The sequence below is a fragment of the Littorina saxatilis genome, linkage group LG3 (genome assembly GCF_037325665.1).
Source record: "Littorina saxatilis isolate snail1 linkage group LG3, US_GU_Lsax_2.0, whole genome shotgun sequence".
NCBI classification, from domain to species: domain Eukaryota; kingdom Metazoa; phylum Mollusca; class Gastropoda; order Littorinimorpha; family Littorinidae; genus Littorina; species Littorina saxatilis.
This window is the reverse complement of record NC_090247.1, coordinates 44,283,192-44,302,580: the sequence shown is the minus strand read 5'-3', so window position 1 is coordinate 44,302,580 and position 19,389 is coordinate 44,283,192. Positions and strand designations below refer to the sequence as shown.

General features: G+C 41.2%; 1 protein-coding gene across 1 annotated transcript in view; it reads right to left on the bottom strand.

The window, feature by feature from the left end:
• The window catches only part of LOC138962464 (centrosomal protein of 290 kDa-like), a 58,843-nt gene that overhangs the window by 27,250 nt on the left and 12,204 nt on the right, over positions 1-19,389 (bottom strand). Inside the window, exons 16-34 of the mRNA XM_070334289.1 lie at positions 18,209-18,270; positions 17,847-18,011; positions 17,350-17,499; positions 15,959-16,084; positions 15,390-15,482; positions 14,268-14,417; positions 13,730-13,810; positions 13,105-13,278; positions 12,343-12,454; positions 10,286-10,482; positions 9,852-9,912; positions 9,274-9,371; positions 8,738-8,870; positions 7,988-8,190; positions 7,322-7,435; positions 4,595-4,789; positions 4,027-4,107; positions 3,469-3,576; positions 412-546 (exon numbers count right to left, since the gene is read on the bottom strand). Of these exons, the coding sequence (XP_070190390.1) occupies positions 412-546; positions 3,469-3,576; positions 4,027-4,107; positions 4,595-4,789; positions 7,322-7,435; positions 7,988-8,190; positions 8,738-8,870; positions 9,274-9,371; positions 9,852-9,912; positions 10,286-10,482; positions 12,343-12,454; positions 13,105-13,278; positions 13,730-13,810; positions 14,268-14,417; positions 15,390-15,482; positions 15,959-16,084; positions 17,350-17,499; positions 17,847-18,011; positions 18,209-18,270 (2,438 nt within the window). The remainder of the gene's footprint in view (positions 1-411; positions 547-3,468; positions 3,577-4,026; positions 4,108-4,594; positions 4,790-7,321; positions 7,436-7,987; positions 8,191-8,737; positions 8,871-9,273; positions 9,372-9,851; positions 9,913-10,285; positions 10,483-12,342; positions 12,455-13,104; positions 13,279-13,729; positions 13,811-14,267; positions 14,418-15,389; positions 15,483-15,958; positions 16,085-17,349; positions 17,500-17,846; positions 18,012-18,208; positions 18,271-19,389) is intronic.

Genomic DNA, 19,389 nt, shown 5'->3' with positions numbered 1-19,389 from the left:
CAATTTCTTCAGTAAATATTTGTAAATAAGGAAAGCACATCTACATTTTCTTCACTCCTTGCTGTATTGAGCTAAAGGTTAGGACATTTTGTCAAAATCTACGCAGTTTCCACTTGTGCAAAATAACTGATAACATGTACATTCACATCAATAACAAATAACATTTTATCAGAAAACAAGACAAAGAGAAGAAAGTAAGAACAAAAGAAATAAAGAAAGAAAAAAGAAAGAAAGATAGAAAGAGAAAGAAAGAAAGAGAAAGAAAGAAAGAACGGAAAGAAAGAAAGAAAGAAAGAAAGAAAGAAAGAAAGAAAGAAAGAAAGAAATGAAGGAAGGAAGGAAGAAAGAAACAAAGAAAGAAAGACAAAAAAAAGATAAAAAGACAGAGCAAATAAAAGACAATACCCTTACCGCTTTGAGTGCCTTGCTGTTAGCCTGCGTGTCGAGGATGACCTTGACATTGGTCTTGATGGTGGAGATGGCCTGTTCCAGTTGATTGGCCACAGGCAGCTTGGCGTCTGGCAAAGATCCTAACGCCTGCTCAAACTGTAATGACCGCACTTAATTTTTAATCCATGTCATTTTTTTAGCAGTTTATGTACAGCCTAAAATATTGAACAGTATTATTCTACGTCCTACAGAAGAAAAAGATTGGAATTATTGAAAAAAATGTAAATATGCTTTCATGAGCTTAGTGACTCACTTTGTCACAACAGACATTTCTCCTTGCTACAAATTGTGCAATAGATCTATAATTCTAAAAGCTAGGGTTGAATCATGAAAACTGCAAAACAATCTGCAAAAAACAACCAATGTGTGAGTGTTTGTTGTGTTTTTGTGTCTTTTTGTTTGTGTTTAACTTGGTCACAGTTCAAACACTCAAACTAACACTGAAGAAATATATGCTGATTCTCTATCAATGATGACAATTGCACTGGATAGAGTTGCGATGAAACAAAAGACACTTTCTTGTTTATCAGTGACTGATCATGACATCCTTTCAAAAATCGTGTAAGCTCATATTGATTAACAACAATGTGAAAGTTAACAATGGGCCAGTCTTGGAATCACCTGTATTTTTGTTTCTTTGTAAACAGTGACAAAATGTCTAAGATTTAAGATTTAACCTTCCCTCACAGAGAAGCATTGTATCATTGATCTTTTTTAAATTGGCAACAGTACAACAGCACACTTGTAACCAAACAACATAAATGAACACACAATGGTTTTAATAAATTCTCAGATACCAGCACAAAAAAAGACATAACCACAGCCTGAACAGCAATATGAATAATTAATCACTTTCAATCAGCCTCATAGGAACACTCTCACAATAACAGTTCACAAAGATGATTTCAGTGGAAAATTTGACAAAACCAAGAGCTTTTTTGCCCTTGAGTTCTGTTCACTTTTCTAAAGAATACATATCCTACACCTTTCACCTTTGTCAAGCTCATGTTCAAAACAAGAAGAAAACAAGTCGCGTGAAACGATATAAAAACATTTAGTCAAGATCAACACCACTAATCAATCATTGCCAAGACTACATTCAGATAGTCTCGGATAACCATACCGAAGACCGAGGCGGGTCACGCTCACCGCCGTGAAGCACACGTCCGTAGTACTTACTGAACCTATTTTCTTTCATTCTGAGCTTATTTTTTAGAGTAAACATGACATATCTACATATATTTTTGAATTCAGGAGAAGATGAGGAATACAATGCAATCATTTTTTAATCTGATTTTGAAAATTCGATTTTAATGACAACTTAAATGAGTAAACTAATTAACAAATCTTTAAGCTTCCAAGCTGAAATGCAATCCCATAGTCCGGACTTCGTCGAAGATTGCTTAACCAAAATTTCAATCAATTTGGTCACAAAACAACCGGATATGACGTCATCAAAGACATCTATCGAAAAAATAAAATAAACATCTGGGGATATCATACCCAGGAACTCTCATGTGAAGTTTCCTGAATATTGGTCTGGTAGTTTTCTCGGAATGACTTTACACACACACACACACACACACACACACACACACACACACACACACACACACACACACCTACATACATACACACACCACCGCCCTCGTCTCGATTCCCCGTCTATGTTAAAACATTTAGTCAAAACTTGACTAAATGTAAAAAAAGAGTACAGCTCTCCAAATAAGCCACAGGCACACCCACAGCCAAACATAAACCACACCCCCTGAACACCACACCACACAAAAACAAAGAATCACTTGTTCTGGTGACAGCCAGTATCCCTGTTCATAAAGAACCAATGCTCCATGGTTATGAACAATACTGTTGTTTTGTTTTGCAAGAGGCTGCGTAATCTAGCTTCTGCTTGCATGCATACAATGCTCGTCTCTGTCTCTTCTCTCTCTGCCCTTTCTCATCCTCTCACACTCCACCCACCCATGCTTGTTCTGCCCCCCACCACCATCTCCATTTTCTAATCCCTGGTAATTCTAGTTTTCCCACCCCCTTTTTTCTGTTCTTTTAACATTTTACATAGATGGAATCACTCACTGAAGAAACAAGTAAGTGACTGCATATCTGATCAAAGTTTTACTTTACTTTACTTTATTTGGTGTTTAACGTTGTTTTCAACCACGAAGGTTATATCGCGACGAGGGAAAGGGGGGAGATGGGATAGGGGAAAGGGGGGAGATGGGATAGAGCCACTTGTTAAGTGTTTCTTGTTCACAAAAGCACTAATCAAAAAATTGCTCCAGGGGCTTGCAACGTAGTACAATATATGACCTTACTGGGAGAATGCAAGTTTCCAGTACAAAGGACTAAACATTTCTTACAAACTGCTTGACTAAAATCTTTACAAACATTGACTATATTCTATACAAGAACCACTTAACAAGGGTAAAAGGAGAAACAGAATCCGTTAGTCGCCTCTTACGACATGCGGGGTGCAGAGAAATAAGGATGTGGAAAAGAAGACTTTTGGTAAGTGAAAAAAAGGTGGATCCAGTCAGGTAGAAATAAGACAACAAGAAAAGAATTGGAAAACTGCAGGGAATAGTAGGGAGAGTTTTCTTGGAAGGAAATATAGGTGAAAGGACTGGTAAGGCAGAAATAAGACAAAAGAAGAGAAGTAAAGGGGTGGGGTAGCTCTGTTTAAACGCTCCCGCCGCGTGAAGGCGACCCCATGGGAGCTGATCAAAGTTAGAGTGTCAGGAAGTGAAAGAGTAGTAAGGATACAAGAAGAGGTGCAGTGGGTACCTGCGATGTGAGGCCCCTCTGATGAATGCACAACTCCAATGAAAGGACACCTTCTGGAGTCCCTTTGACTATTATCTTGACCAAATCATAGCTATCATGAAAGACTATCTGCAATGTAGGGGTACTTTTAACAGGTCCTAAAGGTGTCCTTTCATCGCAGGTACCACTGTATAGTCATGTAGATACAAAAAATAAACGCTGTCAAACACAACGTACCCTGGCGGCAGCTCCTGTGATTTCTGCCGTCTGTTTCTCCATGGTGAGGATGTTTCTCTCCAGCTCTCCCTCCCGCTGCTCCCACCGCATCTGACGCTCTTCGAATTCCTGACGCACAACATAGAATGTCGGAGTCTTATCACACCAATGTTAGGTATCAAAACTATATACACGTTAATGCCTGCTTGAAAACATAACTGTTGAAACTACAGTGAAACCTTTATTGTAAGATAAATCCGTGTGCATGAGTTGTTAATGCGAAAGAATGTGCATGAGTGCGCCTTGAGTCGCCTTGTGGTGAGATATGTGCGCGTTATACATTCTCGTATTATTATTATTATTATTATTAAGACCCTCTGTTAAGGTTTCCTCTACTTGAAGACCTCATTTTCACAGACTTCTGTAAAAGGACAATCCTTTCTTGATGGTCGTCTGAAAATATAAATACAGAAACAGAAAGGATTTTACCGATGTTCCATACATTTTGGAAACACTTTTTAAAGCCAGAAACAGACAACTAGAAACTAAATGCTACTCAAAATAAGAACCATCACAAACCTTGAGCAAGCGAACATTGTCTGCTTCCAGCTCAGCAATGCTCACTTCATGTGACCGGATGATTTCTTCCAAGTACTTGATCTGCAGCACAAAACACAAGATACAGAAATAAACGAAAAAAACGTTTCACTAATTAAACATTGATGAAGTCATTAATCAACAAGGGATTTCACTTTTATCTGATTGCTCTTCCACAGCAGACATACGTACATGGTCTTCCCTATAACCTGTATGCATCAAACCTATAAAAGCCTGGAATCACAAGGCCTGCGATGAGATCATTATGAATTATGAAGTAATAAAGGGCCTGCAAGCTGCAAAAGTCGAAACACTTTATAAAAAAACAACTCTACCACAAAGTCACCATTGCAATGAGGGTGCTGAAAGACGTAGCAAATCCTGACAAATCCTGAATTCATAAGACATAAGATCATTTAGTGTCCACACAATTAAACAATGGATGTAAAAGTGTGGTTCATCTGCTCTTAAACAACCAAACATATGAAAACAACCAAAACAACTAAAAACATACGAAATAAAAACATCCCCAACAAATTGAGCACCAGACCTGTTGGTTGAGCTTGACATTGTTACGTCGCTGCCTGAGTTCTTCCAGCCTGACTGAGTCCATCTTGGAGTGCCACTCGGCCACCTTGGAGGCGCCCCTGCCGTCTTTGAGGGTCTGGATCAGCTCCTGCAGCCCCTCCCTCTGCTGGGACAGCTCAGCCACCTTGTCCTCCGTCTCCTCCCGCTGCTTGCGCACCTGAACAGCAGATCAATCATCCATGTTACACCAGGCGTTTAGCCATCCAAAGTCAATACAGTGGTACCCCCTTTTATAACCCCCCAATTTAAGACTTCCTCCCTTTTAAGAGCATGTTTGTTTTTGACTTTTTCTTCATAACCTGTGTAAAATTACCCCCCTTTGAAGACCCCCTCCTTTTTAACACTATTGTGACTAGCACTGCCACGGCGTTTACGTCCTGCCTGCCCAAGCTTGCCACCAAGAAACTTCCCAAAAATCAGTAACTGTAAAGAAATCTGTCTAGCAAGCTTGAATTAAGTCCAATCACCACCAAATTTTGTGCACTAATTCAAAAATGGATGCCCAGTTCAGTCGTGCTATTTATAAGTTTGTCACGCGATTTGTTTTAGCAAAGGGGGGTGAAAGGGGGGTGAAAGGGGGATAATTTGTGTTTTTTAACGTTTTTTTGTGTGTGTTTTATTTTCTACTGCTTTTTTTAAAAGTTATTTTTTAACAGAAAGTATTATAAATAATGTTATAACCAAACAAGGTGTAAAACCTATGAATTAGCTGAAATATTGTTAACATTGTACACAGAAATAAGGAGACAGTACAAAGAAAAAAACAAGCAAATCACGCATTCACTCACAGCATCCTGACTCAAATGAAACAAAACTGTAACACTCACCAAATGATGTCTAGGTAATCCATATTGAATATAAGTCACATTTTCACAACAAAGTACCAACTGTACACCTATGAACAATTCCAAAAGGATTTGAAGGCTCCAGCCATCCATTGTTATCAGTGCTGCCACGCCCCCATAGCTCTTGCACGATTCCGAGATACATGTTCGTCTAGCAGTATCACCGCCTACCACGTGTAGTTTGCCGACTCGTACTAGCAACAACGGGACTGTTTCTTCCTCACTTTCACTGCTTGTATCGCTTTCGTGAGGCGAAAACGATACGTCCGAATCATGCTCTACGGGATCCTCTAGGTCCAACATCCGGAGAATCTCCTCCCGAGACAAGGCTCGCCTTTGATTCATTATTTTTTCTCAAAAACGCACACAAATCAGGCGAATTTGCAAATGGCAGAAGGGGACGCCAAGTGTATCAAGGGAAACAACTCAATTTATTTGCAAGCTTCAAAAACCGGGAAGCAATCACGAGTCGTGTACCCTCTATGGCTGGTACTGAAAAATGCGCGTCCCGTCCATGGGCGTATCAGCGCTGGTACTGATTTATCAGTGTCCCGTCGCGAAAGTGTTAAGACCCGATTTTTTCAGATTTTTGTAGGTCTTAAGATGGTGGTTCCAATGTACAAGATACTACACAGAACAGTGGAACCACCCTTTTAAGACCTCCGAACACCTGAGAAAATCGGGCCTTAAAAACGAGGGAGTCTTAAAATGGGGGTAAATTTACAAAGGCTATGAACAGAAAGACTGAGAGAAGAGGGTCTTAAAATGGAGGAAGTCTTAAATTGGGGGTCTTAAAAGGGGGTTTCCACTACAATACAATACAATAATACTTTATTACCTCAAAATAAGAAATTGGAGTGATGCATAAACGACAGGGTATAACTTAACCATGCACAAATCTACAGCTGTGAAACGTTTCAGACATAAAAATTATGCCTGTGCAATGATACACACATTCGCTCCAGCCAAGAGTTCAACACACACTAAGACATGATGCCTGTGCAATGATACACACATTCAATCCAGCCAAGAGTTCAACACACACTAAGACATGATGCCTGTGCAATGATACACACATTCAATCCAGCCAAGAGTTCAGCACACACTAAGACATGATGCCTGTGCAATGATACACACATTCAACTTGATCCAGCCAAGAGTTCAACACACACTAAGACATGATGCCTGTGCAATGATACACACATTCAATCCAGCCAAGAGTTCAACACACACTAAGACATGATGCCTGTGCAATGATACACACATTCAATCCAGCCAAGAGTTCAACACACATTAAGACATGATGCCTGTGCAATGATACACACATTCAACTTGATCCAGCCAAGAGTTCAACACACACTAAGACATGATGCCTGTGCAATGATACACACATTCAATCCAGCCAAGAGTTCAACACACACTAAGACATGATGCCTGTGCAATGATACACACATTCAATCCAGCCAAGAGTTCAACACACACTAAGACATGATGCCTGTGCAATGATACACACATTCAATCCAGCCAAGAGTTCAACACACACTAAGACATGATGTTCCAACTTACATACTACAGTGTGGCAAGGAATGAAAGTGAATGTATAAATATTGACCCAAAATCAACAATAACACTTTATTGTCCATTAAAATGAATACATTAAAATGGATAATTGTCTTGAACACCTCTAACCTGGCTGTCGCCAATTATAGGAAACACATTGTCAAAGGTAAAGAAGACGTGTCAGGGTCGCACATGAGTTGCGCCCCCTCAAGGTAGAGTTATTGGTTTTCGTGTATCCATTAGCACCACAGGTACACCTGTCAAAAAAGCAATACAATCCTTACCCCTCTCAGTTCCAGTTCCATCTTGGCCTTGTCCTGCTGCAGCTGTACCATGTTCTTAGAGAACTTCTCCTGTTTGGACAGCGGCACCGCTCCTGCAAACTGCAGTCTCAGCTCCTGAAACAGAAGGCAAAATGTATCATCAATGGTAAATACCGCCTTTCTTATCTCTATAATGCAATAAACTCTGGGTCAGGCATAGTCCAGAATTGACCAGGTGGAAGTGACATCACATTCTGAAACTCCAGAAAGAGAGCGACAGTTTGAGGCTTACTCAGTAAGGTACCGTGAATCTCACTCAGGGCTAAATTCCGTCATTCCCCTGAGTTTGTAATAGGACACAACCTTCTTCTTTGAGCTTCAATACTACAAGTGAGGTCACACACCAATCTATTCACAGCTTCATGAACACGCCTCTTTCACCACACACCAGTCTATTCACAGCTTCATGAACACGCCTCTTTCACCACACACCAGTCTATTCACAGCTTCATGAACACGCCTCTTTCACCACACACCAATCTATTCACAGCTTCATGAACACGCCAATCCGTCTTGTTAAAAATACTATTTCCATTAAAAAAAAACCACATCTTGTCCTAAAAAAAACCACACATTTTCTGAAATACACCCAGAATCACACCATGAGAAAAACCAGGCCTCACTCACCTGGAGGTTACGCTTGAGATAGCGCACTTTAGACTGCGACTCCTGGCGGCTGTGGTACAGCGACTGCTCCTTGGAGTCCACCTTCTGCTCCAGTCGCAGCACTCCCGCCTCCAGCTGCGTCAGGCGCTTTCTGCTGGCCTCCAGCTGCTTTACCGCCGTGCTCTCGCTGATCTGTAGCTGAACGATGGTGCGGTGCAGCTTCCCTACACGAATATCAGTTCTTGTTAACAAAGATGTGTAGGAGACTCAATGTTCTACGTTCTCAAAATAACATTTAGAGGTATTATACCTCTTGGGTAGAAACCAAGGGGCATTTTTAACTCCTGCTAAAACCCCTGAGATACCAACCGTACAGTTTGTGACTGAACATAAAAATAGTTAAGGTTAAAAAATAAAAAAAACAGATGGAAAAATACTGCTCTTGTGAGACTGTCCCTCACTCTCAAACTTTTCTCAATGAATATTGGTTATTACTTAAAGTTGGACATAACTTTTGGAATACTGAGCTGAAAAGCCCCCAACCACACACACAAACAAGTTCCATAATCATCATCATCATCATCATCATCATCATCATCATCATCATCATCATCATCTGGACTCTTTACTTTTTTCCATCAGCATGTTACCCATACCGCACTGCACTCGCAAAGCCATATTCCACCCCCGAACAGTCGACACGCAAACATTTTTTTTCAGTGAAAGATAAAGGATGTGCAATCACTGAGACAATACAGGACAGCCACTAACCGATGATGGTCTTCTCGTCGCTCTGCACTTGGAAGTCCAGCAGCTGTTGTCGGAGCGACTTGTTCTCCTTCTCGTGTGACACGTGCTGCACCTCCAGTGTGCGCACCTGGGTAGAGGATATGTCCGCCACGTCCTGCACACACAAACAATGGGTTTATTTCACTAGGACAAAATAGTGGACGGAAGATGTTTCAACGGCAGCGGAAGAGAATATCTGTTGCTTCATCTTGCATTTCTATACAAACGCACATTCGGATAAAGGAGTGAACTGAATTGAACAACCACAGAAAACCCTTTCTGAGAAGAAAAAAACACCCAACCAAACTCCCCCCCCCAAAAAAAAAAATGCGCCTACCAACCAACTACAAGAAACTCTGTGAGGTAAGCTCAAGCAAAAATTAGCACATTTTCTTTGATAATGACCTGATATTCAATTCATCAACGTACTGGCACCAATTTCTTTATCTTCACGTCTGCTTTACTTTAGTTACACATGAGGCAGAGCAGATCCCATGAAATAGTGTAGAAACAATTACCTTGAGTTTTGAGATCTCCTGCCTGAGAGTAAGTTCTGTATGGTCCAGTTCTGAGATTCTCTTCCTGTCAGCATCACTCACTGTCTTCGTCACAGAGTCTGAAAGCAAGCATCATGCAAACAGTTCTTAACTGAACACAACAGTCTCAAACACAATGTCTCCGTACTTACTGATTAATCAAATTTCAGCAATAACATCTACATTGTTACTTTTTCCTTGAACAAATCCTCAGAACCACTACCCTTAACTTTTAGTATTTATTAAGATCAGCCATTTCAGTGTTAATCACAATCAGACAAAGAAGCAGTAACATGGCAATGTTATGGCAGATTAGTTCAAAGCACATGACATTCTAAAAACAAATACAGTCACATGTACAAAGGCTTTTAGCTAACTGCTTGAACAGATTAACTTTGCACAAGGCAAAACTGTTGAAAGTATTACGCAAAGTGAAATAACTGAGTATGAATCAAACAGACAGCAAACTAAGTCTTCAAGAAAATAATGTGATGGACATTTTTCAAATACAAACCCTCACCTACTGTGCATGGCTAAAAAGTCAAAAGTGTCAAACTTACTTGCAAGTTCATCCCGAAGCTCTCTTTCGGTCTTCTGCATTTCTAGATTCATCTTTGTAATCTGCAAGCAAGCAATTCAACAAGACCTGAAATATTACTGTCTTAAGGTAAACATGAATATGCACTTATCTAGGCCAGTACACATCATCTCCTTGCATCATGGAATAACCACCCTTCATGCAAAGAACACTTAATCAACCATAAACAACTCAGATGCACACAGAGAGACACACAAAGCACACAAGTTATTATGCTCACACACACGCAATTACACACACACACACACACACACACACACACACACACACACACACACACACGCAATTACACACACACACACACACACACACACACACACACAAACATGCGCGCATGCACACGCATGCACTCTCTCACACTAAATATACACACCCTCTTGTCATTTACACACAAACCTCAGCAAACTTGTCCTCAAGTTCTTTGTTGCGTGACTCTAGGTCACCCAGAAGATGGCGCTGCTGGTCGTACATCCTGACAGCGTGCTCTGCTCGTTGCCGCTCATTTAGTTCCTTCATCTCAAGCATTGTTAGCTTCTTGGAGATGGAGATGATGTCTGCGTCCGTAACATGTACGTCAGTGCCATCGGTTACACCTGTGGAGAGATCACAGCCATGATAGTGTTAATAACATGTACATCAGTGCCATCGGTTACACCTGTGGAGAGATCACAGCCATGAAAGTTATATGAAGTCTTATATCGTGCGCGTATCTCCAGACTCAGACTCAAGGCGCAGGGATCTATTTATGCCGTGTGAGATGGAATTTTTTACACAATACATCACGCATTCACATCGACCAGCAGATCGCAGCCATTTCGGCGCATATCCTACTTTTCACGGCCTATTATTCCAAGTCACACGGGTATTTTGGTGGACATTTTTTATCTATGCCTATACAATTTTGCCAGGAAAGACCCTTTTGTCAATCGTGGGATCTTTAACGTGCACACCCCAATGTAGTGTACACGAAGGGACCTCGGTTTTTCGTCTCATCCGAAAGACTAGCACTTGAACCCACCACCTAGGTTAGGAAAGGGGGGAGAAAATTGCTAACGCCCTGACCCAGGGTCGAACTCGCAACCTCTCGCTTCCGAGCGCAAGTGCGTTACCACTCGGCCACCCAGTATTTGATAGTCAAGCAAACCCTCTCTTTGCCAAGATGAAGGTCAAGCATTTAAATCAAAGGTCAAAATAAATACATCCCCATCACTCTCCAACTTTACGTGAGCAGATTGCAAAAAAACAAAACAAAACAAAAACTCCCTCAGAAGTTCAACGTTTGTGTATCAAACAAGAAAACCTATATACAAGCATAGCAGATTTCACTTTCAGTATGTCAGCAATGCTCATTTGTGTAGAAAAGGACAGTCTGAATTATACTTACAAAGTAAACAACCAGGAAGTCAGCACCAGGCACAGAAATTAAAATCTCTGTACCAAGTGGACAGTAATCTACATCTGTTCATTGTTGAGATAACAGCCATGCCATAAAGTCAATCTCAGCGTGAGAACTTCTTGCATAATACAGTGGAACCTCCCAATTAAGACCTCAGAAATCTTAAAAAATCAGGTCTTAACCCCTTCACTGCCCACCCCGTATGTAATACGTGGTCATTTTTGGTTTGTCGTACGCCCATAACCGTATCTCATACGTGGGATTTGTGTCACCAACATTTCAGGACATTTCTGAAAACTAAATGGGAGGTAACCACTGTCCAAGTACTTGTAGGGGTTCTAAACACAGTTCTTTCCCATAGACCGTTCGGATAAGTTACTAAAGTTGCTACCACGTTCTACCACGTGTTGAAAACTGTGTTAGCATTCTCGCCATTCACAATGGCGGCCGAAAGTCCGACCTCAACTCGTAGACCTGTTTTCAAGCGATACAGTGTTCTGGAAGCTCTACAAGAAGTGATTTATGGATTACCACACAGAAGAATACTTTTATGGGCTGTAATGTGAGTACCTGATGTTTGACACCAGTTTTAGCAGTGTTTTGTGTGGTTTTACGTGCTGCAATGTGTGTCACTGTGTGTGTGTAAGTCTGGAAACTGTAATTTTTGACGAAAATGGTCATTATATCAATTTTTACTACAACAATCACAAACAAAGTCCAATGATCATGTCATCCTATAATAGCCAAGGGTATAAGCAAAACACATGCCAAAGATCTAAGAGACATCTCAATAAATGATCGAGCAGTGAACAGATTAGTGAACCTACCGAAGAAAGCGAAATTTTGCCCTGGCACACAGCAATACCAAAATGCTGTTATACTGTGGCAGTGAAGAGGTTAAAAAGGAGGGAGTCTTAAAATATGGGTAAATTTAGAGAGGTGATGAACAGAAAGTCTGAAAAAATAGGGTCTTAAAAAGGAGGGAATCTTAAATTGGGGGGTCTTAAAAGGGGGGTTCCACTGTACACAGAGGCTGAAGTATGACAGTAACACCAACCTCTCCTGTGTAGCTCCTCCATGGCTGCCTCCAGCGCGTGCAGCCGTTCCTTCTCCATCTTCATGGTCGACTTGAGCTCCTCATTCTCTACCGTCAGCTGCTTCACCTCACTCTGCAAACAGCACACCCATTACATCCATGACTCAGTGTGAGGCATAGGAAGCAGCACCCCCATTACATCCCAACTCAGTGTAAGGCATAGGAGACATACAAGTTTCATCCATGAAAAAATCTTTGATTACTTTGTCTGTTCTGCAAGCAGCACACCCATTAAATCCGAACTCAGTGTAAGGCATAGGAGACATGTTTCATCCATGACAAGACTCCATTACTCTGTCTCTTGATTTGATGTTTTGAGGATCAGCAAGATGGCTGTTCATAAAACATGGTGGCATTTCAAATTGTCACGTACTTCGTTTTTAAAACCTGGCAACATTGAAGGTAGGAGTCAAATTACCTTGTGAGATTGTAAACTTGCGATGAATTCACCTTTATTCTCAGAAAAAAGAAAGAAAGAAAGAACGAAAGAAAGAAAGAAAGAAAGAAAGAAAGAAAGAAAGAAAGAAAGAAAGAAAGAAAGAACGAAAGAAAGAAAGAAAGAAAGAACGAAAGAAAGAAAGAAAGAAAGAAAGAAAGAACGAAAGAAAGAAAGAACGAAAGAAAGAACAGATACATAAAAGTGCCTTGATGGTACAGCAACATGCTTGCCACTAGCTAGTAGGTCACTGACCACAGAAGAAAACACAGAAAAGAGCCACTGACCTCCAGGCCTGTGAGAGCCTCAGCCTTGGACACCAGGGAGTTGCCTTTTTCCAGCAGGTCTCGGTACTTCTCCGTCACCTGGTGGTACTCCTTGTTGACCTTGTCAAGGTCAGCCTGGGGCACCGACTCCTCCACCGCCCTCTGCAGGCCTGCGATCTTGAAAGACGCCATGTCCTGCACACAGAGAGGCATTCTTTCAGCGCAGTCTGGTGATGTGAGACTGAGGCATGTACACTCAACACTAAAAGTTGGATCAAGCAATATAAACAAGGGAGTGTTAACATGGAGGTACATTCACACAAGTTATGAAAAGTAAAACCTTGATGCTAAAAGTCAAGAAGTCTTAAATCGGTGGGTTTCACTGAATATTCACCGTTCTTAATGAGCTTAAGCAAACTGCACAGAAACTGACACTAAACCCTCTGGAATTTACATCTGGAATACAAATACACCATTACAATTCCACAAAAGTCTTACATTTAGAACAAATCATGGGAATCTGGAAGTACTGGCAGCTCTGCTCAATCACAACTGGCTTTAGCAGTACCATATTTTATGATACTTTTTCTCTTCACAACAAAAATGGTAGGTTTCTAAAGTGTCGTAGATATTACGTATAACTCACTTTGTATCGCTGCAGATACCCCATTCTCTCTGATATCGCACTTTCCAATTGGTTCATTTCATTGCGTAGACGGTTGTTTTCCTGCAATACAAAGAGCATGTAGCTATATTCACAAGAAAGCCACAACATTTTTGCCTTCTTGGTCCCGTTCATTCACCCCTTGAGATTAACATCCTCTTGGGTCCCACTGTCCCGGTTGAAACATGCTACATCTGTGCCTCATTTTGTGAGACATAAGACATTACACATAAGACATAAGATAACATACTCTTCACACATATTAAACAATGAAGAAAAAGTGTGCTTTGTCAGTTCCTAAAAAACACAACCGTAAACAACCAAAACATAAAAACAACTGCAGTACTCTAGACCATCACGCCTGCACACATACGCACACACACATAATGGGACAGGATTAGTTTCTTTGAAAATAATAAAAACAGATACAAACATAAATATGCATAAGTTTGGAGCAAAGCGCTGCATGGAAACACTGAAGACAAGAGGCACCAGAAAACAGAAGATGCTGTAAACTCACTTTGCGTAAGGTGTCCTCCATCTCTTCCATGGTGGTGTAGCGTCGGATAAGCGCCTTCTCATTGACACGCAGCACGGTCATGCGTCGGGTCATCTCCGACAGTCTGCGTCTGACCTCCACGTCATCGTGGCTCAGTGTGTCCACCAGTCTCTGCAAACATACACAGTGGATGAAATAGATGACACATTCATGCAGTGTGTGAAATGACATGTGCATGCTCATCGCATAAATCTGAACTCTGATCTTGTTTTGTTCATCAGAACTAGACACTCCTTTGTAACTTGGACAATGTTACACATTGCAATAATCCACCAGTCCTTGTAGGAAAGACAGATTATGAAATGACACAAACACAATCATGCTCATCACATATTTCTGACCCAGTTTTGTCCATCAAAAGCTGACACTCCTAGACTATGTGGGCCAGCCCATAAACATAATCCACCAAGTCTCTGCATGGAACACAGTGTGTGAAATGACTGGTACAGTCTCATCACATAACTATGGCCTGGTTTTGTTTACCCGAGGATAGCCTTCTCATAGTAACTCATCTTCTTCTTCATTCATGGGCTGAAACTCCCACCTTCATTCATGTTTTTGCACGAGTTGATTTTTACGTGTATGACCGTTTTTACCCTGCCATTCTGGCAGCATACCCGATTTTGGGGGACAGTAGCTCATCAAACTCATTGAGCTATAAGTAGTGAATCCAGAGCACTTTTTTAAGGTCAAGTAACATTGTAGGAAGCAGGTCTCAAACTGTAGGAATCTGCTGAGAAATTCACGGGAGGTTGTGCAATATGTGATAGGTTCATGGGACCAATTTCGTTATGTATTGATTCTGACAAAACTTTGTAAACGGCTCATTGTCACCCTTTCCGCCTTTATTTTAGACATCAATGCACCAAGACAGGCTACAGTATGGAAACGGTATACAAGCAACGGGCTACCAAAAGCCAACCGCCAGTGCAAAATCATCCAAGAAGACCATGTTCTTGAAGACCGTTTCATAGCATCTTTCTGAATAGCGGAAGTGGTCACTGTGTTTTTACTCGAATAATTATATTCTGCCAAACATCAGAGAATTCTTTTGCCTGAGGCATACGCTCATTACACACTTACATCAAATTCAGCGATCTTGACCAGGTCTTCCTCTCTGCTTCCCTGGATCTCCCTCAGCTGTTTCTGCAGTTTTTCTGCGCTGTCTTTCCATTCCTTGAAAGAAGACATCAAGTTACTTATGTATCGTATGCACACACATGAATATATGCACACACACGTCTTAGTTTTGTATGTTTCCATGAGCACATACGTGCACAAGGAAACCTCAAGAGAACACACAGACACACACATGATCAGACACACCCACACAAACAAATGCAAGCATGCACACACACAAACACACATAAACACATGCATGCACAAACACACACACACAAACACACACACACACACACACACACACACACACACCACACACACACACACACACACACATATATTTTCTGTGTCAGTCTTTTTTTTCACAATATCCCTTTCCACTTCAGACCACAAAGATATTTGCATGCCAAAATGTCACATTACTGGCCAATGAAAAAAAGACCACACGGATTTCTTCACTTAACCATAATTTTGGCTGATCATGAAAAACAAATAACTTTCAGAGTACAACAGTGCATAAAATAAGATACCTTGGTGTCAGTGAGGTACTGCTGGTAGAGCAAACCCTGCTGGTGACGCATGACGGCAAACTTGCGCTTGTAGTTCTCCAGCGACTTCTCCATCTTGTGCATGCTCTCTTCACGCCGAGACAACTCCTGTAACACATTAGCAAACACACTCTGTAGTCCTCCATTCGGTACCAGCATGTGGGTTTGGGGTGGGGGGTGGGGGGCGAGGGGGAAATAGATTAGGGATGGGGTGACGATGAGGGGAATTCTCCTTAAAGCTGACTTTATGAATGAGGAATAGACAATTTAAAGCTTTCTGTTGCCATGCCTTCCTCTATGACCAATAAAGACGACAGTAACTGACACACTAACACTAACCCTAATCATTGCTTACAAGGAATGCTTTTGCTTGCCACATTCTCAATTTCTTACACATATATCACCTATCTTACATTCCCTTCACTATGAAAAATACCAAGGGAAACCATCTTCCCATGAGAAAAACAAACAAAATTGAATACAGTCAAACCTGCCCTAGTGACCACCTCTTGAGAACGACCACCTGTCCAAATTGCCCACCCCAAAGGGTCCCCGACGTGCTTCTTCTCTATAAAATTCACCTTTCCATACTTTCTTTCTTTATTTGGTGTTTAACGTCGTTTTCAACCACGAAGGTTATATCGCGACGAGGGAAAGGGGGGAGATGGGATAGGGGAAAGGGGGGAGATGGGATAGAGCCACTTGTTAAGTGTTTCTTGTTCACAAAAGCACTAATCAAAAAATTGCTCCAGGGGCTTGCAACGTAGTACAATATATGACCTTACTGGGAGAATGCAAGTTTCCAGTACAAAGGACTAAACATTTCTTACATACTGCTTGACTAAAATCTTTACAAACATTGACTATATTCTATACAAGAACCACTAAACAAGGGTAAAAGGAGAAACATAATCCGTTAGTCGCCTCTTACGACATGCGGGGTGCAGAGAAATAAGGATGTGGAAAAGAAGACTTTTGGTAAGTGAAATAAAGGTGATGGATCCAGTCAGATAGAAATAAGACAACAAGAAAAGAATTGGAAATCGGCAGGGAATAGTAGGGAGAGTTTTCTTGGAAGGAAATATAGGTGAAAGGACAGGTAAGGCAGAAATAAGACAAAAGAAGAGAAGTAAAGGGGTGGGGTAGCTCTGTGGAAACACTCCCGCCGCGTGAAGGCGACCCCATGGGAGCACCTTTCCATAACGACCAGCTGTCTGTAAAGATCACTTGTAGTCGGTCCCTTGGGTGGTTATTACAGACAGGTTCCACTGTCATATCTACCCAATTTTACATGACAAAACCATAACCATGCTAGAAACCACACAAACATCAGCAATCAAGTTTGGTGAGAACAAACAAGACCAAAGTTGTACTTGTAAAGTGATGACCAGGTGTTCATTGAGAGAGGCGATGACCTCAGCACTGGTGGGCGCCATTCCTTCCGGCAGGGGTATCGCCTGCACGATGCCGGTCACCGCTCCGCTCTCTGACATTATGCCCTGATCTTTTTGCAGCTTCTCAATCTGCACACAAAGCACACACACGTCACCATTTACATACACTGAGACAGACAGACAGACAGACAGACATTTGTCAGACTTTTTTCAGAAAACGAGAGAACGCTGTGCAACAAATAAAAAAATAAAAAAATAAAAATAAAAGAGAAAAAGATCCTGTAACAAGAAACACAGGAACAGACAGACAAGGTCGGCAGGTTGGAAGACAAATGGAAACACTGTGGATCTGCCAGCAACATTTGCATGTTGTTTCTTCACACAAAATATTAAGTTGAATACTGTTTTATGTTCTGACTCTTCGGCACAACCAAATTAGTCAAAACTTGACTAAATATAAAAAGAACTCAACCCACCTTTTCAAAAGCTTTGTCTCGCTCCAGGTGCATTTTTGTGCTTTCCACACGTGCCTGCCTGAGCTCTGAGCGAATCTCTTCATTGCGACCTCTCAGGACGTCCACCTGTTCCTTCAGGTACAGTGACGTGTCATAGTTTCCTATCACACGCTTGGCTTCAATCGCCTGAAACACACACAAAAAACACAATAAAAAGTGCAAACCTGTATATAAATGTGGCTTTTTTTCCTGCTAAACCAGAGAAACAGCCGGTATACACATATCAAAGAATTCAAGTTTTAAAACTCTGATCCAGTCTCGAGTTGGATTACAGATACATGCATCCAGATCATGGATTAACAAATCCTAAAAGAAATACTCACCGCTAACATTCTTTCAATGGCTGGGAAGCGAGACCCGTCAAGTCCCTCTGACTCTCCAGCATCTGCACAACAACCAAACACATCATTCAAAACTTTAAGCACACACATTCTTTCTCTTTGTGACCCAGACAAAGCTAAACAAGGGTACTTGCACATTGGTTTTTTGACCACCAAAAAGGTATCAATCACAATAACTATTAATTGTAATTCAATCAAGTTGGCGTTTTAATGAAACAGATCCTGTGATTGGTCAGAATGCTCCAACTCATTAAAAATTACCGGTCATTAATTGTCGATGTACACTCGCTAAAAAAGCCATGCAATGACCACCTGCTGTCGAGGCGCATTGATACAACCTCAACTAGTCTCGATTAGCTTTGAGGGTCATTTTACAAGTAGGAAATATGAAGGCCAACGAAATACCGAGATCATAAGTTATGCGAAGTGATGACGTCGAATACGTGACGTAAGTTGATGCATGAATTCTTCCGGACTACGTCAGTCAATTCCAAAGATCGCTTTTGTGATGAAAATAATTTGTTTTAGAGTTTGCTGTCCAGAAACCCGTCAAAAAAGAAGGGAAAATGTATGTGAAAGAAATAAAACCCAGGAGCAGAATGATAAAATAGGAATACAGAGACATATTTCTTGGAACTTGACCCTTGCAGGTGGACTGAAAGTAGTGTGTGAACAGAACAGAACCAATTCTGTCTGTTTACAACTGCATGAAAGCAGGAAAGAGATCTTCGTCAGATTGAATTACAATAACATTAACATGCTTCAATTTGAAACTTCTCGGTCGTCATCGTGGATTGACGCCCTCCCAAAGCCTAATTGAAGCTCGACGGAGCAAAGCTTGGGTCAGGCGTCAATCCACAATGACGACCGAGAAGTTTCAAATGGAAGCATGTCAATGTGTAAATACCAGTACGTGTACAACCATTTACATAGACCCCTCATTCGACATTCACTTTTTGGCTTGCAAGAATCAGCCTGGTTTTCAGTGGCATGAATGTGACTGCACAGAACATTACTCATCAGGGGTACTAAAACAGTTGGTCCGCTCACCAGTAGTGACTAAATTGTGTTACATACAATCTGCAACCTTTGGCCTACTATTTTGAAGGTCTCTTTTTCCTCATGCAAGAGTAGTATTTAGACCTTTACTAGTGAAAAATTGT